General features: G+C 46.9%; 2 protein-coding genes across 3 annotated transcripts in view; one reads left to right on the forward strand and one right to left on the reverse strand.

Annotated features, from left to right (window-relative positions):
- Positions 1 to 2,664: 2,664 nt before the first annotated feature.
- On the forward strand, positions 2,665 to 10,738 carry BHLHA15 (basic helix-loop-helix family member a15). The gene is made up of 2 exons (XM_083474583.1): positions 2,665 to 3,093; positions 8,043 to 10,738. Exon 2 carries the CDS (start codon positions 8,127 to 8,129, stop codon positions 8,649 to 8,651), a length of 525 nt encoding a protein of 174 aa, XP_083330709.1. The 5' UTR covers positions 2,665 to 3,093; positions 8,043 to 8,126; the 3' UTR covers positions 8,652 to 10,738.
- A 4,170-nt stretch (positions 10,739 to 14,908) lies between these two features.
- The window catches only part of TECPR1 (tectonin beta-propeller repeat containing 1), a 48,550-nt gene continuing 41,502 nt past the window's right edge, over positions 14,909 to 21,956 (reverse strand). The window contains exon 26 of one of the 2 annotated variants that reach the window (XM_083474172.1): positions 14,909 to 21,542. The gene's annotated coding sequence lies outside the window, so the exon portion shown is untranslated. Of the gene's footprint in view, positions 21,567 to 21,956 lie in introns of both variants that reach the window. The other variant, XM_083474171.1, reaches the window with a different exon arrangement.

Raw genomic sequence — 21,956 nt, forward strand, 5'->3', positions numbered from 1 at the left:
GGTGGCAAACACTATCGACTGCTACCCAAAGGTGGGTTGCTTCTGCTGCCGTTGCTTTTTCTCCAGTACTCTGGCACGGATTGCTTGTGTCGGAGTTGAGCATTTGAGCTCAACTAGTTGCACATTTGGATGGGACGCGGGTGGTGCTGTGGGTTAAACCACAGAGCCTAGGACTTTCCGATCAGAAGGTCAGCGGTTCAAATCCCCGCGACGGGGTGAGCTCCCGTTGCTCGGTCTCTGCTCCTGCCAACCTAGCAGTTCGAAAGCACCTCAAAGTGCAAGTAGATAAATAGGTACCGCTCTGGCAGGAAAGTAAACAGCGTTTCCATGTGCTGCTCTGGTTCGCCAGAAGCGGATTAGTCATGCTGGCCACATGACCCGGAAGCTGTACGCCGGCTCCCTCGGCCAATAAAGCAAGATGAGCACTGCAACCCCAGAGTCAGTCACGACTGGACCTAATGGTCAGGGGTCCCTTTACCTTTACCTAGTTGCACATTTGAGCTCCAGGGAGCACCCAGCTTTGTCACTGACAGGTAAGAAGATGTTGCTTCACCTGAAAGCAGCACTTTTTATAATAATAATAATAATAATAATAATAATAATAATAATAATAATAATAAATGATTATACCCCGCCCATCTGGATGGGGTTCCCCAGCTACTCTGGGCGGCTTCCAGCAGAATATTAAAATACAATGATTCATCAAATATTAAAAGCTTCCCTAAACAGGGCTGCCTCTGATGTCTTCTAAAAGTCTGATAGTTGTTTATTAAGCTTTATTCAGCTTCGTTAAAAATTCTAAGTGGCTAATAAAAGATCAAAACACCCAGAGACCAGATACGAGAGCAGCCAAATTATATAAAAGAGCAGAATAAAAAAGGGGAACCCAATGCCTTTTCATGACTACATGAGTGTGTTGTGTTGTTTTCAGTCTTTGTTTTTGTATATCACTTTTGAGTTCATTTTTGGGAAGGAAAAATGACTAATAATTAGTAATGCAGGTAATGTAGGTTTCATATACAGGGCGTTCTAGTGTATGCGACTTGGGGGAATGCAGTCAGTAATTTGCTCTCCTCCATGGTTCATCATTTTACTTTCAACCACTGTATCTGGATTTAGATGGTGGAACTAGCTAATAATAATATATAAAAAAATTAATTAATAAAAGATAGAAATAAATTATTCAAGCCTGAAGTCTGCTTACTCTGGAGTTGCAGAGCTCATCTCGCTTTACAGGCTGAGGGAGCCGGCGTTTGACCGCAGACAGTTTTTCCGGGTCATGTGGCCAGCAGGACTAAGCCACTTCTGGCACAACGGAACACCGAGACCAGAGCAGCGCATGGAAACGCCATTTACCTTCCTGCCAGAGCTGTAACTATTTATCTATTTGCACTGGCTTGCTTTCAAACTGCTAGGTTGGCAGGAACTGGGACCGAGCAACGGGAGCTCACCTCGTCACGGGGATTCGAACTGCTGGCTTTCTGATCAGCAAGCCCAAGAGGCTCAGCAGTTTAGACCACAGTGCCACCCACAACCCACTTTACTTTAAGGTCCTTAGCTATTTAAGGCTTCACTGGAGGGGCGGAGAACCTATAACTATCCAGAGGTTATTGGACTCCAACTCCCATTTGCCTCTGCCAGCCTGGCCCAATGGTCAGGAATGGTGGGAGGAGGAGTCCAGCAGCATCTTGAGACTCACAAGTTCCCCATTCCTACTTTACAGGTAAGAACAGGGCCTTGAATTGAACCTGAACAACCCAATGGATGGGTTGCCAACGAAGACCACGTTACCAATATGTTCATTCAATCCAACTTCAGGGTAATGCCCATTTCTCTTTACATATGTTGGAAGCACGTTGTTACACATCCGTATACAAATGTAATTTATAATAATTGTATGCCTTGCTTGTGATGGAAGAATGCATTGATAGCTGCTTCCACAATGGGCTAGAGCAGGCATGGCCAAACTTCGCCCTCCAGATGTTTTGGGATTACAATTCCCATCATCCCTGACCACTGGTCCTCTTATCTAGGGATGATGGGAGTTGTAGTCCCAAAACATCTGGAGGGCCGAGCTTGCGGATGCCTGAGCTAGAGAGTAACACCCGTGTGTGATTTGTGTGCAGGTTCCCTGACAGTTTGCAGTTTTTCTGTGTGGAAGAAAGCAAAAAGTTGTGTGTGTGTGTGTGTGTGTGTGTGTATGTATCTTTCTTCCAAGTGTACCTACTTTCCAGGGACAGTCCCAGATTAACAGAAGCCATCCCAGTTTTTGATCTGATCCTGGAATGTCCCACTTTTCCTTAGGAGGTCCCTATTTTCATCGGAGAAATGTTGGAGGGTATGGAGTTATGCGACCCCCGAGCCAAGGAGATAAGTAACTATACAACCTTTAGAAGACATCTGAATAGAGTAGAATTGATGTGGAATAGAATAGAAGACATCTGTATAGAGGTTTTTTAATACTTGATTTTTTATTATGTTTTTATATATGTTGGAAGCTGCCCAGAGTGGCTGGGGCATCCCAGTCAGATGGGTGGGGTAAAAATAAGAATAAGAATGATCACTACTACTACTCCTCTTACGATTATTATTGCATAGGACATCCCTATTTTCATCAGAGAAACGTTGGAGGGTATGGTGTGTGTCAGGCTGACCTATCCCTGATTGCTTCACTTGGTTGGCTGAGAAACAACAACGCATTTCATGGCTGCAAGGCCACCAGCCTCCCCCCTCTGCTGCCCACTCTCTCTTGTGCAGCAAACAAAGGGGGGGGGGGGGCTTGCCCATGTTGCTTCTGCGATCCCTGCCCACAAGGCATAATCCTTGCTTAGCTTTAGCCACATGGCGAAACACTCTTATAATTTCACAACTGCCACACACACCTCTTGGCTTATTTGCAAAAGACTTGACCGAGCCAAACTCCTCCTCTCTCACCTGTTTGTGCGTTAAAGTGACGTGTCCTAGCCCCAGTAAGCAGTCTGCAGGAGGTAGACGAATTCAAAGCACTTGCTCTCCTGGATGTGAGCACCTTCCTCACTGACCACACCAGCTTGGAGTTAAGGATGCTGCCGCCGTCATCTGCCCCATTGCTGGGTAGGTATCCGCCCCATATTTTATATTTTATTCAGAACCGCTCACAATTGAAAATCCTGGTGGAAAGACTGGAATCTGAACAGGAGAGCAGTCAAGGGGGCTTTGATCACACACATGCTCTTAAAACTATCAGTGCAAAACATGGCATTTTAAAAAATCCATTCTTCTTTTAGAATGGGTCTCGTTCTGGATCAGGAACACCTTTTACTGGTCCTAACTTTGCCAGGGCTCAGTGTGTGGTGTAGCTAATTAAGAGTATGGGACCAAAATCGCCAAGAAGCCTGACCTGTCTCTCAGCCTAGCTACCTCACAAGGTTGTTGTGATGACAAGTTATGGAGGGGGGAGCTATGCATGCGGCCCTTTGGCTCCTTGGGGAGGGGGACGTGGACTGTGAACAGAATAGTGAGAAAGAGGAAGCTCTTGAGTATGTAGCTTTTTGCTGGAGATCTTTAGGGATGCAGATGCAACAGTGTAAGGCCCCATCTACAGTGGTACCTCGGGTTACATACGCTTCAGGTTACAGACGCTTCAGGTTACAGACTCCGCTAACCCAGAAATAGTACCTCGGGTTAAGAACTTTGCTTCAGGATGAGAACAGAAATCGTGCAGCAGTGTTGCAGCAGCAGTGGGAGGCCCCATTAGCTAAAGTGGTGCTTCAGTTTAAGAACAGTTTCAGGTTAAGAACGGGCCTCCGGAATGAATTAAGTTCTTAACCCGAGGTACCACTGTAAATGATTCATTTAAAGCAGCACCATACCACTTTAAATAATCATGGCTTCCTGCAAAGAATCCTGGGAACTGTAAAGGTGCTGAGTGTTGTTCGGAGAGCCCTAGTAACCTCGCAGAGCTGTATTTCCCAGAGTTCCCTGGGAAGAGGCAATGATTCTTAAGCCACTCTGAGAACTGTATTTCCGCGAGGCGAATGGGGGTTTCCGAACAACCCTTAACAACTCAATTTCCCCCAGGATTATTTGGGGGGGACCCTTGTAAATTGGTCTGATGCTGCTTGGCATGTACAATGCATATGGGGACCTAAGTCATGAAAAGAGAGTACTGCTAGCACGGGGAAGGGCTCAGTGCTAAGACACCTGCTCTGCATGTAGAAGGCCAATAGTTTAATTCCCCAGCATCTCCAAGTATGTTGAAGAATGTCCCCAGCCTGAAACTTTGGAGACTCACTGCTAGTCAGTGTAGACAGGACTGAGCTCAGTGGAGCCTTTGGTCTCATGTGGCGTAAGGCAGCTTCCTAAAGAGGGGAGAGAAGGCAGGAGACATGCCCAACGGACTCCCTGCGCCTTGTTCTGCCGTACCATGTGCACTCAGCAGGGAACTGCAGCCCAGTGCAATTGCCTGTTGAATGTACTTAATAAATGCTTGAGTATTTGCTGTGCTCACGTGTTATATATTATCGAGGTACCACCCCAGAATGGCTCAGTCAGTACAGCATGAGACTCTTCATCTCAGGGTTCTGGGTTCAAGTCCCGCGTTCCTGCATTGCAGGGGGTTGGGCTAGATGACCCTTGTTGTCCCTTCCAACCCGACAGTTCTATGATTTTATGGTGCTGTTTGGAGATAAAGAATAAAGTTTGGAGGAGAGGGGCAGCGGACCCTAAGTTAAAGGCAACCTTGGAACAGTATGGGCAGCTCTCCTATCCTTGGATAGCTGGGGTTAGATGCCTCCTGCAGCTGTCTGCTCACCTTTGAGGACTTAGGAAGTGGACAGCATATGAACTTGCCTGCTTTGTTTTTGTTGCTGCTAGTATTTAATCAAACTCTGCTGGGTCAGATGGTTTAATTGCTCTGCTCTGTATAGAGAAGCATAGCTTAGTTCCCCCCCCCTTAATGGTATTTTGCCTCTCAAAGAGATTGAGCATGGTCTGAGTTGACCTCCTTGCCCAAAAACCTCCCCTTGAATACACAACTGTTTGGATAATAGGAATCTGCCTTAATACCAAGTCAGAGCCATCCAACTCACTGTTGTCTACTCTGACTGGCAGTGGCTTTCTAGGTGTTCAGACAGGGAGTCTCTCGCAGCCTTACCTGGAGTTGACCGGGATTGAACCTGGGACCTTCCGCATGTGGGGCAGATGTTCTACAGCTTAGCTACAGCCCTCCTCTCAAATATAGCTGCTTGGTGTTGGTTGTTGTTCAATGGTGAAGACCATTCTCTCCAACATGGATTCATATGTAGCAAATGTTTCCAGAGACCAGGCTTGGGCCATAATAACTTGATGGCTCCATTGCTTCTAGAAATTATGAGCTCAACCATCTAGCTCTACCAATCCACCCCTTTTATGGATGCCGTTCGTATCAAAGAAATAGAATTGGATCTAGACACAGCGGTGGGAAACCCACATCCCTCCAGAAGTTGTTGGACATTGTCCCATCGTTCCTGGCTGTTGGCCATGCTTGCTGAGGCTGGTGGAGCTCCAACCACATCTACAGGGCCACAGGTTCCCCATCCCTGATCTAGAAAGTCAGTAATCTTTTTTTTGTCTCCAGATTACTCAAGAAAGTCTGCAAAACGTTGAATTTGAGCTTTTCAGCTTCCACTAGTCAGTCAGAGGCAGTCATGCTTCTGAATACCAGCTGCTGGAAACCGCAAGAAGGGCGAGTGATCTGGTGCTCACATCCAGCTTGGCCACTGTGAGGGCAGGACGCTGGACTAGATGGGCCATTGGCCTGATCCTGCAGACTCTTCCCCTGTCCAGGGGTTGAATTAGAATTCTGAAATGCTGATCTGCTGCTTGCATTTTTCTGCTATTGCAATTTACACCCAGGCAGAGGGAGGTTCTGGTGCTAATCCTTCTTCACAATGGAAATCGGCCATTATCAGATTTCCCCATCTCAGCTGGGGGTTCTTTATGGCAGGGATGGGAGGGAACTGGTTGCCCCCCCCCGGGTGCTCTTGCACTCCAACTCCCATCAGCCCCCACAAGCATGGCTAACAGTCGGGGATGAAGGGAGTTGCAGTCCAAAGATGCCTAGAGCATCCACAGGCTTCTCCATCCCTGGGTGAGAGTGGCGAGAGACTTGGAGGTGCAAATGTGGTCCAGCTCTCTGCTTGACCTTGAAGCTCACTGGGTGGTCTTTGGGCAACTGGGTATTTTGCAGCCCCATTTACTTTGCAGAGTTGTGAGTGGGATAAATAGGATGAGCCCAAGTGTGTTGCCTGAGCTCCCTTTGAGGAATGACGGGTGCAGATGAGAAAGATAAACATTGGCTCTGCATCTATTGTCTGCCTGGAGGTGGGATAGACGGTTCAGGGTCTGCTATTTTATTAGTATGGAAGAGCTTTTTTCGCCTGGGCTCTCCCAGCTCGTTGCTGTCCTGGCTTTCAAGGGCTGGGAGACACAGTTACAAGAGCATTGAAGGTACTGCTCCCAAGCAGGCAAGAGAGCTAGAAGGGGGAGGTTGCCATTTTTAATACTCCATGCAAGAAATCCCTTCCAAATCAAAATACAAAGTATACTGGGGGGGCATTCTATCCCAGCTCCCTCTCCCTGCTTTTATTAGTTTTCTAGCTTTGGGTTTAATATTTGCATCCTGCTTTTCCAACAACCAAGTCTAGCTCAAAGCGGGTCACAGCAGCAGCAAAACATTAAAAAATATATATCACTTCCACATTTGACAATAACGAGGATGTGAGTCTTTCCATGTCATTCTCCCAGGCCAGTGGAATGCTGTGCCAAGAGAGGTTCAGCAGGCGCCTTCTGTTTTAAGCACTTGCTGAAAACTTCTCAGTTCCTTCAGGCCTGTGCAGGCAATTAAGAATACACCTTCCCGCAATAGTGTGCTGATTTCTGATTTAAACTGCACAGTTTTATGTGCTGTTATTGTAAACTGGCTTTGATTTTTTTTTATGGGTACTGGTTTATAAATAACAAATAATACAAAAGGAATATACAATAAAAGTACACACACACATACACAAATATGTGACTCCCCACTTATGTGGGGGTTACATTCCAGGCCCCTACATATAACTGAAATGCACGTAAGTGGGGAGCACCCTGGAGACACCTTCATGCAGGAGTGGCAGCGTGGCCCAGTGATCGTGGGTGCCCGGGGCTGTGGGTGCCATGCAGTGTGCATGGCCCTGTAATGGAAATTTGTGGATGACCGGCCCCTTCATGGGGGATTTTGTGGGTGCTTGGGTGCCCAGAGCCTCAGGGGGTTGGCACCTATGCCCTTATGGCTCATGAGGAGACCCTTCCCAGCGCCCAAATAGGACATTCTCTTCATGCTCCAGGGAAGGTCTCCTTGCATGCTGGAGGAGCATGCAGGATTCTCAGCTGATGCGCAGGAGAGTGGTGGCTGCTGCGCTACCCCACGTGTCAGCTGTTAGGCGGGGAGGCTGAGCAGCCTCAGCCAGTGGCGTAGCGTGGGTTGTCAGCACCCGGGGCAAGGCAAGTAATTTGCGCCCCCTAACCCGTGGATTTGCGCCCCCTAACCCTAACCCCCAGATGTTGCGCCCGGTGCGGCCGGGCCCCCCTGCACCCCCCACGCTACGCCACTGGCCTCAGCTAAGTCCTGCTGTGCCTCCAGCTTGTGAGGAGACCCTCCCCGGAGCCCAAAGAGGCCATCTTCTTCAGGCTCTGGGGAGGGTCTGTTCGTGAGCTACAGACTTTCCAGCTCTTTCGTGGCGTTTCCGGGTTCCCTGCGCCACGCATGTGTGCAGTCAGGCACAAGTAGAGAGTTGCCTGCATATAACAACAACAAAAAAGGTAAATGCAGTAAATGCAGCCTTCCCACCCACGTTTTTACATTCCAAAAGTCAGATCCACCCTTGCAGCCTGAAGTGACAATCCCTTCCACCAAACTCAGGACTCCACTGCCTCTATATCTTGAATATATAAACCAGACAGACCCCTGTTGCGTGACATCTGATAAGAATGCATTTCCCGGCTCTGTCGGCAACTAATTTAGTGTCTTCTTTTTCAAACAGCCCTTTGGTTGGTGCCAGGAACATCTTCCACAAGGAAATAAACGCAAAAGATCTGGGAGCCGGTTTCCTGGCGTCGCGCCGACGATGAAGGCCAAAAGCAAAGGTGCGAAACGTCGGCACGCGATCCCCGAAGACGCCTTGCGTCAAGAGCCAGCCCCTGGCGGGGAGGAACTCGGGAAATGCTTGCGGCGCAAAGAGAAGAGGAACAATGAGGGCCAGAAGAGCCCTTCCAGGCCCGCGAAACTGCCTTGGGGAGGGAGCAAAGACAGGCGCTTGCGGAGGCTGGAGAGCAACGAGCGGGAGAGGCAGCGCATGCATAAGCTCAACGCCGCCTTCCAGGCCTTGCGGGAGGTCATCCCCCATGTGAGGGCGGAGAACAAGCTCTCCAAAATCGAGACCCTCACCTTGGCCAAGAACTATATTAAGTCTCTCACCTCGACCATTCTCCGGATGTCCAACGGGCACATCCCTGCTGCCGAGGCCCCCAGTGCGGGGAGCAGGTCCAAACTGTACGAACACTACCAGCAGCACTGCGGGGAAGACGACGATCCCGCGGGGCAGCTGCAGAAGTATTCCACCCAGATCCACAGCTTCAGGCAAGGCAGCTAGAGGGTAGACAAGGGTCTTCGCTGGTTGTGTCTCCTGTTCCTGGGGTAAGCCCCAAAAGGGTCAACCAACAGCGTGGCGAAAGGATTTAGGGAAGGCTGTGTTTGAGCCCCTTTGTTTGTTTGAAAAGACCTGTGAATTCACACCGAACAATTCTGAGGCTGGATTCTGCAATGGACAAGTGGGTTCTGCGACCAAACACATTGCAAGACAAAAGCTCTCCTGTTCTCCTCCAGAAGGCAATGACACTCGCCGCCACCTTCATTCATAGATTTTCTTTGTTTTCTTTTCTAACTAAAATTCTGCAGCTTTTGAACATACTCAGCCCTCATTGGAGTATAAATTTTGGGGTGATGGGAGGTGGTCCCATTCAGGGGTTTGGGGCTGGATTTTTTATTTTTTATTTGCATTTCAGCAAACCTTCTGAGCATGCCGACACACGAACATTTGGTGGCATCGTTTTTACCTCTGTGGTTCTGTTTTGGCAGTATTTTCACCTGCAGCCACTAACTGAGTTTGCCCTTAGAGGGAGTGTTTTCTAAATGCCTTTGGCACATCCAGAACTTTGAGCCTATCCATCTGTCCTGGAAACAGTAGCCAAGACCCAAATCCGGTGTAAATACAAGAGAAGCGGCTGTATCAGGTTAGGAACTGTTTGTGCAGTGGACATTTGAGGTTGCAGTTCACAGTAGCATAGAATTGTAGGGTTTGAAGGGACTCCAGCGTTCATCTAGTCCAACCCTCTACAGTGCGAGAATCACAGCTTAAGAAATCCCAGACAGATGGCTGTATAAAAACTTCCAGTGAAGGCAAAGCTACCACCTTCCAGTTGTTTTATCGTGCTAGGAATAAGTGCATGGAAGTTGCATTAGAGTGCGTATTTTTAAAATCTATATTTCCCTGTGTTGTGTACACCTGTTCCTTTGGCCCATCTCTCTCTCCCTAAGCCAGCTTTTAGCTCATAATCGTATTTGCTTAGTTTTCAGCCGTTTTGGGCACATCTTCCTTTTTCTTAAAAACAAAGAGACTTGTTCCTATGGTGAACTTTTTAAAAACTGAAATGAAATCCCTTTTGTCCTGCCAAAAAAGAAAAGAAAAAGAAGTCCAGGATGAATGCAACAGGCCCAGCCCAGAGAGGAGCTAAGGGCCCTGATCCAACCCCAGTTTAAAAAGATGTCACGTGAGAATGATGTTGGGATGCCTGAGACTGCAGAGAGCTGCTTCCTGTCAGTGTGGACAAAACAGGTCAGACAGAACACTGTTCACTTATAAGTTTCACTTACAGGATCTTCCATCCATAGAAACATGGAGTTGGAAGGACCTTTGGGGGTCATTTGCTCCCCCCCCCCTGCTCGATGGAGGATCTATTTTGTAGGATACCACAGCAGCATCCTTGACAGATGCCCATTCAATCTCTGGGGTAGCTTGGAACGCAGGTGGTCCCAGATTCCTTGGAAAGCCTCTGCCAGTGTCAGTGTAGACAATACTGGTTTGACACAACAGAAGGCAGGTCCCTATGCGTCTGTGCTTTAACACATCCAAAGAACACATCCCGCCACCTCCTGAGCCCACTGTCAAAAATCTCTTTAAGCTGCCTTAAAAACCAGTTATGACCATTGGCCAATGTAGCTCAGTGTGGTCTACCCAGCGTTTCTAACAAGGGTCTATCCCTACCATGCCTAGAAATGCCGATGTCTGAGCCTGGAACCTTCTGCACGCCAAGCATGTGTCCTACTGCTGAGTTTTGCATACAATGTTAACTGAATTAAAGCAACCAGGACCTTAACAGTGGGTTTTATCTGCCCTGCGGTTAGTTTGTGATGCTAGATAGGCCTTTCGTACTTACCTGTGTACAGCACCTAGCACGACTTAAGTCCTGAAAGTACAAGGTGCTCCCCTGTGTATAAACTGTAGGTGGTGGTAAATAATGCTAACTAGCGTTTTATTGCGGCTTCTGTGATCAGAAGAGGAATGGGGAATCAAGGGGGTGATTAATTAAGCTAATTCTGAGCCAGTGTTGTAAAAAAAAAATAAAGCCCTTTGTACTGTGAAGTATAATAAAAGGATGAAAGGAATTATTAAATCAAGAATCAGTTTTGTTTTCTTCTTGTTTTTAACTTGCCATCGCTCTTTTCTCGAGTTAACTACGGATTCAAACTCTGCGCCAGTGTGGATAACAGAACAGGTTTATAGGTAGCTCTCCTTGCAAGTCCAAGCAGGATCTTCTCTAGTCCAGGGATGGGGAAGCAGTGGTCCTCCAGATTCTACGGGACTACAACTCCCATCATCTAGGGCTGACAGGAGTTGGAGCAGGATCCTTGCCCCCCCTCCCCCCACACTGCTGCTAGGAATGGGTAAATTTGTGGGTTTGGGTTTCTCCCAGTTACTGATTTCCACCCACATCCATATAATTTTTTAAAAAAAGATTTTATTAAAATTTGGAAGAGAGATTAATGTCAGATATATTTTTATCAAGACAAAAAAGCTAATCTAAACAAAAACACACACCAGAAAGGGAAAAGGGGAAAACAGATGATGAGAAAAGGAAAAAAAAGAAAAAGAAAGAGAAATAAAGGAAAAGGAAAAGAGAACTTCTGATTCTTCATTTATCAGCTATATGTAGTAGTGGTAGTGGTAATAATAATAATAATAATAATAATAATAATAATAATAATAATATGATGTCACCCATCTGACTGGGTTTCCCAAGCCACTCTGGGTAGCTTCCAACAAATTAAAACACATCCACTTGCTCACAAATTTATTGACAGCTGCACGAATTATGATAACTAGGAAGTAGAAGGGGCAAGGAGAGTATAAAATGGAAGAGCGGTATAAAGAGGTGTGGGATATAGCTATTAATGATAAATTAACATGTGCCATTAAGGTAAGACGGGGAATGTGCAGGAGAAATGATTATGAGGATATACGGAGGGTGTTTGTAGAATTCATACTGTTAAAACGGAAAGGGGTCAAACCATCGCAAGAGGTGTTGAAATATTGGGAGGTTGGATAGGTACAACGGAACGGTCTCAGTGGTGGGGTGCACATTTTAATTCTTCTTTATTTATGATTATTACCTTGTCAAAATAAAAAAGAAAATTTTAAAAATGCAAAAGAAAAAGAGAAACACATCCATGTTTACTGAAAATTCGCAATCCTTTTTGTTCCAATTTCTCCTAACATTCACGTTTTGGTAAAGCAATTTCCCCATGTGCTGCTATTGTTACACCCTGACCTCTTGAGTGGTGAGTCTCTCTCCAAAGGTCCCCGCACTTAGCCAGGGTTTCTTTGGAATGAAGGTCAGTGAGACTGTGGAGTCTTTGGCAGTGGCGTAGCGTGGGGGGTGCAGGGGGGCCGGCCGCACCGGGCGCAACATCTGGGGGTTAGGGATAGGGGGCGCAAATCCACGGGTTAGGGGGCGCAAAACCACGGGTTAGGGGGTGCAAAACCACGGGTTAGGGGGTGCAAAACCACGGGTTAGGGGGCACAAAACCACGGGTTAGGGGGCGCAAATTACTTGCCTTCCCCGGGTGCTGACAACCCACGCTACGCCACTGGTCTTTGGAACATATGATTCTATCTCTATATGAGCATGGGGGGGGGGGGTGGAGAGACTAACAGCATTATCCCCCCAACGGATCTTGCTCCCCCAAAGTCCAGTGCAGAGCAGCACAGAACTAAACATCTCTCTGTCTCTCTCTCTGTGTGGAGCTTCTCACGTTCAAGTTTCCAGCTTTCTCTCTCAGACAACCCTCCAGTCCAGTCTCCTTTGGTTTATTGCTCTCCACCACTTAGCTGTAGCTGTTGCGGGTTTGAAAGGGGCACAGAGTACTATCCGGAACGACCCTTAGTGATACCAAGCACATCTGCAGGATTTTTACATTTTTCATTTGGTGCAAACCAATATATTGTAAAGGTGCCTTGCGGGAGAGTACGGAATGCAAACGTGGGTGCACACACGTACAAACACACGCACACACATTTTACTGCAGTCCATGGAAAGTCAAACACAAGGCTAAACCAATTCTGAAATACTTTAATTGCAAAGTAAACAAACATGGGCTTCTTTTGAGGTAGGGGGGGGGGGCAGCTCTCCACACAGCTGTTATTTTGACATGAAAGCTCCTCGGTTGAAAACCAAACTGGAATTGTAGCTGCGGTTGAGGCTACAGCCTGTTACATTTACCCTGGCTCTCTGCCTCATTATATGACTCTGTGAATGGGTTTGTCACATTCATAGATTAATGCATCCCAGGGGTGGGGAACCTATGGCCCACCAAGGATTGTCTAGTCCAGGGGTAGGCAATCTAAGGCCCGGGGGCCGGATCCAGCCCAATCGCCTTCTAAATCCGGCCCACGGAATGTGTGCTTTTATTTAAAATGCATCTCTGGGTTATTTGTGGGGCACAGGAATTCGTTCATTCCATCCCCCCCAAAAAAAATATAGTCCGGCCCCCCACAAGGTCTGAGGGACAGTTGACCAGCCAAGGCTGAAAAAGGTTGCTGACCCCTGGTCTAGTCCAACCGTCTGCAATACCTTACCACCAATAGCTGCTGGAGTTTTTCCTTAGCACTTCCATTAATACCGTCTTCCCACCTCAAAAAAAATCTGCTGCCCAGTTAATTAGGAAGGACCTCTTTAGCCTATAAGATATTGTTTTGAACATAAATAAGATATACCAATGTCCCCCACACACATATCTGTGCACTGACGCCCCCATCATTTGTGGAATGGGTGCAGGATGCAGCCCCTATTTGCATAAGATAATACAAAGAATCACACATCCCTGCATGCCTTCTTGCTGCACTGAATATCTGAAGTTATTCTTATCTTTGCTAATATAAATCACCATTATCACGCTGCCTTTAAAATGCCGTTTGTCACATCCTTCACCGATGCTGCTTATGAGAACCAGAAGTTTGGAGAGACTCCATTGCGAAGGAAAAGGAAATTGTGAAAAAGGCGTATTCCCTGCTAGGGATTATTAGGAATTGCAGGTAAAACTGCGGCTTTCATAATGCCATTATACAAATCTTTGGGGTGACTGTGTTGGGAAAAGGGTGTATACTTCTGGTCACTACACCTCAAAAATGGGTATTGTGGAGTTGGGGAAATGTCCAGCAAAGCACAGTGAAAATGACCCCAGAGATTAAGATGACCCAGGATATTAATAATAATAATAATAATAATAATAATAATAATAATAATAATAATAATAATTTTTATTTATACCCTGCCCTCCCCAGCCAGGGCGGCCAACAACCAATAATAAAAACAGGTTGATTGAAATACAACTTTAAAAACAAGATTAAAATACAACACTAAAAGATTAAAATGCCGCCTCATCACAGAAGAAGAAAGGAAGAAAGGAAGGAAGGAAGAAAGAAAGAAAGAAAGAAAGAAAGAAAGAAAGAAAGAAAGAAGGAAGGAAGGAAGGAAGGAAGGAAGGAAGGAAGGAAGGAAGGAAGGAAGGAAGGAAGGAAGGAAGGAAGGAAGGAAGGAAAGAAAGAAAGAAAGAAAGAAAGAAAGAAAGAAAGAAAGAAAGAAAGAAAGAAAGAAAGAAAGAAAGAAGGGGAGGGAGTCAAATTGATTCTAAGCCAAAGGCCAGGAGCAACAATAAATGCTTGAAGCATTTAGGACTTTTTGATTTAGAGCAAATGCTCTCAATTGACGTGTATGATATTATGCACTGCATGGTAAAAGAGGATAGAGACAGGTTTTTTTCTCCTTGTCCCATAACACCATAGCATGTGAACACCCAGTAAAGCTGAACGTTGAGTCGGGTCAGCCAAAAGAATGTACTTCTTCATGCACTGCTTAGTTAAACTATGGAACTCACTCCCACTGGAGGCAGCGAAGGCCCCTAACTTGGATGGATTTAAAAGATTTGACAGATTTGTGGAGGAGGATGTTATCAGTGACTGTGAGCCACAACGGCTCTGGTCTGCCTCCACCGGTTGCTGAAAACTGCAGGCGGGGAAAGTGCTCTTGCATTTGGGTCGTGCTTGTGGGTTTCCCATAGACATCTGGCCGGCCATCGTGAGAAGAGGATGCTGGAGTAGATGAGCCATTGGCCTGGCCCAGTCTCCAATGCTGGTCCAACTCAGAGCCCACCCATTGGAATTAATTGACACAACGAGCTTAGCGCCATGAACGACAATGGGTCTATCTCTGAGTAGAAGTCAGTTGGTGTCAGGCGTGGAGAATCCTCCCCCCCCTTCTGTAACTTCCAAGGTAAGAATTAAGGAGCAGTTGATAGATTTATAGTCCTTTTATTACAGCATCATGTTGCAAACACAAATACACAGCTCTCCGCAAGGAGGCCAGTTGGCTAGTCTAATCCTCCTTCTGGCTTCCATAGCATTTTGGGCGCCAATGGGAAGTTCCTCCCCTCCCTCTGACTCCTCTGCTCTCTGATGTGTTCAGACCTCTGGGGGTGGGGTCCCCCATGCTCTCAAGTGCCATCTCAACTAGCTGTACCCTCCCTTCTGGTTCTGTTGTCATTATCTCATAACTGGGTAACTCCTCCTTTATCTGTTCAGCTTCTCTCTCTCCCCCCCCCGGCTTCTGAACGCTGTGGACAAGGGGGGGGCGGCTCCCCCCCTCCAGCTCCCCATCGGAGAGAAGCTGGTTTGCCATAGAATGCATTCCCCAGTCCTTGTCTTCAGACCATTCCCTGAGAGTTGGCTACAACCTCATGAATAAAAACACCATTACACCCGGGGTCTAAAACAGGGTCCAGGGGTCAGCAAACGTTTTCAGCAGGGGGCCGGTCCACTGTCAGACCTTGTAAGGGGCCGGACTATTTTTTTTTTTGGGGGGGGGAATGAATGAATTCCTATGCCCCACAAATAACCCAGAGATGCATTTTAAATAAAACCACACATTCTACTCATGTAAAAACCCACTGATTCCTGAACCGTCCGCAGGCTGGATTTAGAAGGCGATTGGGCCGGATATGGTCCCCGGGCCTTAGTTTGCCTACCCATGGGGTAACCCGTTTTAGAACCACGACTTCCATCACTCCCAATTATTGGCCACGCTGGCTACGTCTGATGTTGTGGTCTGGGGTTGCGGGAAACCCATTACTATTTCTGCAGCAGGGTCCCAGTCTGCAGCATCCTATAGCTGCCCCACCAGCATGGAAGAGGAGCTTTCAGCCACTCAGAAGGCTTCTCACCCTTTGTGCTGATTGGAGCCAATCAGAGCAAAGTGAGGTAAGTCAGCCACTGGGGATTGGCTCCTTGGGTCACTCTGGAGAAGGTCCATGCTTAAAACTGTCAGGAGCTTGTACTACACTTGAGTAGGACCCTGGCAGAGACACATGCCCGACCGGCATGTTCTCTCCCTCCTGGTCATTCATTCGGGAGCTTCAAAAGCTTGCTTCAGCCTGAACATTACAGCGACCGATGTCAACAGACATTGGCACACTTAGGGATCCTCAAAGTCTTCACAGCTTGCGTAACGGACCTCAGCATTTTGGCTAATCTACTTTTGTTGTTGTTTAGTCATTTAGTCGTGTCTGACGCTTCGTGATCCCATGGACCAGAGCATGCCAGGCACTCCTGTCTTCCACTGCCTCCGCAGTTTGGTCAAACTCATGTTGGTAGCTTTGAGAACATCCAACCATCCCGTCCTCTGTCATCCCCTTCTCCTTGTGCCCTCAATTTTCCCCAGGATCAGGGTCTTTTCCAGGGTGTCTTCTCTTCTCTACTTTATTTACATATAAATACACACGGAGCACTGCAACATGGCTTCCTCTCTCTCTAGCATCAGACAGCAAAGAGAAAGAACAAAGGACAATAGTCCCACTTCACAGAACACAGGAACACAAACATCCTGTCTCTGTCACTTCCCACTCTGTGAAGTAAAACATACACCGTCATGTGATAGACAAAAATCCCATGACTGCAATCACGGAGCAGGAATTCTAACAAAAACACCAAATAATTGTTGTTTCTACAGTGGTACCTAGGGTTAAGTACTTAATTCGTTCCGGAGGTCCGTTCTTAACCTGAAACTGTTCTTAACCTGAAGCACCACTTTAGCTAATGGGGCCTCCTGCTGCTGCCGCGCCGCCAGAGCACGATTTCTGTTCTCATCCTGAAGCAAAGTTCTTAACCCGAGGTACTATTTCTGGGTTAACGGAGTCTGTAACCTGAAGCGTATGTAACCCGAGGTACCACTATATATGCTTGAATGTTAAACATTTAGGAATACTGAAAACACAGGGCATTTCCATTCCAAGAGAATGGTGTGCAAGTTCTGTTATGAACAATGGACCTTCATGCAAAACACAACGTAAGTCATTCAGAAAGAAGATTTCGGAGCACTCCAAATCAGTTGGACAAGTACGTGCAGGGAACATAGTAGACCTAGTGGACAGGCAACACATGGAGATCTGCATTGGTTGTTGCAATGCACCCCTAATTATCACTTTTGTATAATTATAGAATTCTTGCATACCCTTAGAAGGGGCAGGGCTGTAACTTGCACAAAGGGACCCTGAATTTGCCACTACACTACTGGATGGGGGTTGTAGTAGTAGTAGAACAACTTCTAGGGGCACTACATTGGTAACTGTGGCTCGAAAATTACTTCTGCTGCTGCAGAAGACCACACACACACACACACACACACACACACACACACACACACACCAGGCAAGAGAGAAAGAACAGCAGGAAGAATTGTTGAGAAAGGTCACCATTGTTTGCTCCCAAGAGATTATGGCAAAGGCACCTTTGCTAAAAGTCAAATCATCTGCATCATTTAGGAAGAACAGGAAAAGGGCTATTAGGCTGCAAAATGAGCATGAACAATGCAGCCCTCACTGCGGGCAAAATGGCTTTAATAGGATCTGCAGGGAACTTGATCTGCCACCAAGTGTTTGATCCTTTCCTATAGACAATCTCTCGTCTATATTCACGCACATACAGAACCCTGGATTGTATTCGAGTGGCATTTTAAGTTCAAATGTCACATCTGATTGGCTAACATAACTCTGGATGCAAGCCAAGGAGAGAGAGAGAGAGCTAATGTCTAACTGGATGTGACAGAACATTAAATCGCTGAGCAGCAGCTAAGGAATTCCTTTCTGTTGCTTTCAATAGGACTTTCTCGGGACTCAACCAGCCCCACTGAAATCAATGGAAGTCTGTATCTGAGAAGTCGTGCCCACAGATTTGCAACGTTTGTCTCGCTTTTGCTCGATTGATGGTCTGGGTCATTTTAAAAGGCTTTCCCTGGAAGCATGTGGCTGTGTTTGTATCTCGCTTATATCCTCTGTACATGCATAGCCCTTGTAAGCTTATGCAAAGGTGTGGTTGCCATCCACTGTAATCCACAGGGCGGAAGTAGCTATGTGGCAGGCTAATGCGTGGTCAACAGAGGTGTAGTGACCAGGATCACAGGGAAGGGCTGGTGCTGTGGGTAAACCACAGAGCCTAGGACTTGCCGATCAGAAGGTCGGCGGTTCAAATCCCCGCAACGGGGTGAGCTCCCGTTGCTCGGTCCCTGCTCCTGCCAACCTAGCAGTTCGAAAGCACATCAAAGTGCAAGTAGATAAATAGGTATTGCTCCGGCGGGAAGGTAAACGGCGTTTCCGTGCGCTGCTCTGGTTCGCCAGAAGCAGCTCAGTCATGCTGGCCACATGACCCGGAAGCTGTACGCCGGCTCCCTCGGCCAATAAAGCGAGATGAGCGCCACAACCCCAGAGTCGGCCACGACTGAACCTAATGGTCAGGGGTCCCTTTACCTTTTTATTCCTGCAGCAGTGTCTCGGGACTCAGCTACATTAGTCAAAACACAGCATTTTGAATGCATTATAAACATGCAACACCAGAGGGCAATGGAGAGTAAAAAAAAATCTATGTGATTTTCCATAGCGTTTTTTTCTTTTGCTATGATTTAATTTCTGACTTAATTATAGCGTTTCCCCCCATGTGTGTAGATCCATCCTCAGACTCCAGGTTCTTAGAGCCAACCAATCAGGTTTTTTTTAGTAACAGATTGGAGCCAATGAGAGTGAAATGAGGCGAGACAGCTGCTAAGGACTGGCTCCTAGGGTTACTCTGGAGAAGGCACATGGGAAAAATACCGAGCTGTTCTGTATGCTTGACAGGCTGGGATAGCTCAGTCGGTAGAGCATGAAATTCTTAATCTCAGGGTTGTGCGTTCAAGCCCCACATTGGGGCTTGTATTTTAATACTTTGTATTTAATACACTGTATTTTAATGCTTTGTTGGAAGCCACCCAGGGTGGCTGGGGAGACCCTGCCAGATGGGCAGGGTATAAATAATAAATTATTATTATTAGGTGGGCCTTGTCTTGCCTTCCAACTCTACAAATCTATGATTTTATGAAAGCTAAGAATTAGGAACACTGAAAACCAAAGCTCTTCATTTTCAAAAAGAATGGTGAGCAAATTCTGCTACGTGCAACAGATCTTTGGGCATACACTAAGGCAAGCGTAGTCAATATGGAGTCCTCCTTTCATACGAGAGCTGACATGGCACTCGAACTCAGTACCCACAAGTCTAGCTTGAAGGTTGGTTTCCATAGCTTCCCTTTCACAAAATCTAGACATTCTCTCCTTTAAAAATAATTTTAAAAAATACAGCTCTGTGAAACTTGAGCAATTGACTCATTCTCACAGGCAGGAATTTAACCCAAGAGAACCAAAAAGGAAGGGGGGGGGGAAAGATATCACCTTACCTACTTTATAACAGTGTCCTTGTGCAGGGGGAAGACAAAGTTATTAATGCTTTTGGCAAAGTGATCACTAGACTAACAGTTTAGCAAGTGGTACAGAGCGTCCTGCTTAAAGTGTATACCTACCTTGAGTAAATATCAGCTTTGCCTTTGTTAGGCTCTGCTTCTTAATGGCACTGGAGGGAGAAAAATGCTGGAGGGGAAGTTGGCACTCTGAGATTGGGTTACTTTTAAGAACGCCAACTTTGGAGGGAAAGTATTTATGCAATTAAAGAACCCCGGAGTGCCAATTAAAAATAAATAAATACGAAGAGGACTTTTCCAAACTACAGTGGACGCTCAGGTTGCGAATGTGATCCAGGCGGGACGCACGTTCGCAACCCACAGTGGTGCGTCTGCGCATGGATGGGTTGTGATTCGGCGCTTGTGTGAATGCGCAAAGCGCGATTTAGCACTTCTGCACATGCGCGACTCCCAAAACTCAGAAGTAACCCGTTCTGGTACTTCCGGGTTTCAGCGGGTTCGTAACCCAAAAAAACGCAACCTGAAGCGTCTGTAACCCGAGGTATGACTGTATTCTGGGGAACCTGAAAGGTGTGGCTGTCTGTCACTCATATATAATGTAGCGTACTTTTTACTAAAAAATAATGTTAAAAAAGGGGAGGGTAGTCTTATACATGGGGGCAATCTCCCCCCAATTTCTTAATTTTGAGTGCCCAAAAATAGGGGGCGTCTTATACTTGGGGGCGTGTTATACAAGGAAAAATAAGGTATTTGTTTCTATTGATTTCAAACTGTAAACTGCCTTAGGTTCCTTGACAGAAAGGCGGAATATACATAAATCCAATACAGTCAAACCTTGGTTTTTGAACGCCCCGGCTGCCTAATGTTTCAGAAGCTGAACGCCAAAAACCTGGAACTGAATACTTCTGTTTTCAAATGCGCCTCGGAAGTTGAACAGTTTCCGAGGCGTGTTTCTCAATTTTCCCCATTGAACTTGCTGACAGGCATTTGATCCTTGGTTTTTTAATGTTTCAGAAGTCGAACAGACTTCCGGAACGGCTTACGTTCGAAAACAGAGGCTCCACTGTACATAAATAATCGATCAATTCCTAGCCATTGGGCCAGAGGCAAAAATGGGCAGAGGGCAGATTTTGTCTTGGTACTGTAGGCCCAGTTTCAACACCCTTCCCTCTCTGTCTTCCAGCCAGGCAGGCAAAAGGCATTATCAAAGTTCAAGCCAGGCCAAAAACACTCAGGGCACAAAGGGAGAGGTAGTGAGGGGTTCAGGAGAGTTGGGAGGGCCAGTTGGAGAGGTCTCGAGGGCCGCATTTGAGGTTCCCCACCGCTGAGCTAAACGCATCACGTTAACCGGAGATTCGTGCAATTGCCGTAGATATTTCTTTATAACCGCAGAGCTAAAAAACAACCACCATGGGGCTAAAGCAACACCATAAAACAACAATTTGGATCCCACCCCAAACTGGAGTGGGGGGCTATCAAAAATAACACTGCTCCAACGTAGAAAAGGTTGACAGGGGAGCACAAGAGAAAGAAAGAGGCAGGCTGCAGTCTTCACTTTTGATTGTGAAACGTCGCTTTTTTTTTTTTACTTGGCATCAAATACGTTTACATATAGAAGCTCTCTAAAATGGAAGGACATGCGACATTAATTGATTTTACTTCAAATATAGAATTGCTCTAAAACCATGCCACAGTGCAATTTCGCTCCCTCTCCGCATGCCATCACACGGGACCGAGAAAAACGCAGAATGTAAACCTCACCCTCACAAAGTGTTCTCCTGGCTCAGACCAATGGAGTCAATGAAATTAATCCCAGGATTCCTGCGGATTAAAAAATTAATCCCAGGATTCCTGCAGAATAGGCCCTTCAGCAACGCACCTCTCTCTTAAACCAAGGTCTTTTCTTAGACCAGCTTAAATCCACTGACCTGCTAATTCAGGCGCAGGGAACCTTTGCCGCTCCCTGTGTTGCTGAACTACAACTCCCATCAGCTCCAACGAGCATGGCCCATGTCAAAGGGGGTGATGGGAGTCGCAATTCGGTCAAAAGGTTTCCCACTCCTGAGATAATTGGAAGGCATAGTTTTCAACTCAGACGCCCACCCATCAACCTCTCACAGCTATTACATTCTTCTAGACCAGGCTTCCTCAACCTCGGCCCTCCAGATGTTTTGAGACTACAGTGGTGCCTCGCAAGACGAAATTAATCCGGTCTCTTCGTCTTGCGGTTTTTTTGTCTTGTGAAGCACGGCTATTAGCGGCTTAGCGGCTACAGGTATAAACTCGTTCCCGCAACTGCAAGCCTCGACCCCTAGGGAGTATCTGGCCATTGCATAAGCCTCGTCTGGCCTCTTAAGCAGTCCCTCCTGACGCGCTTACATAACACAAGCCCCGACCGCCGCCATCCCAGCGACCCCGGAAGATAAGATCTGCAGCAAGCACCCCGCACCTCCGATCCCAGGGCACGCTCAGCCAAAGCGTCCCCGGACACCTGTCCCGCCGCGCCTTTGCGCAGCGCTCTGCAGAGCGGAGCGATGAGCCCGGCCGATCGCAGGCAGGGCAAGCGG

The sequence above is a fragment of the Podarcis liolepis genome, assembly GCF_965112155.1.
Source record: "Podarcis liolepis genome assembly, chromosome: 14".
Taxonomy (NCBI): Eukaryota; Metazoa; Chordata; class Lepidosauria; order Squamata; family Lacertidae; genus Podarcis; species Podarcis liolepis.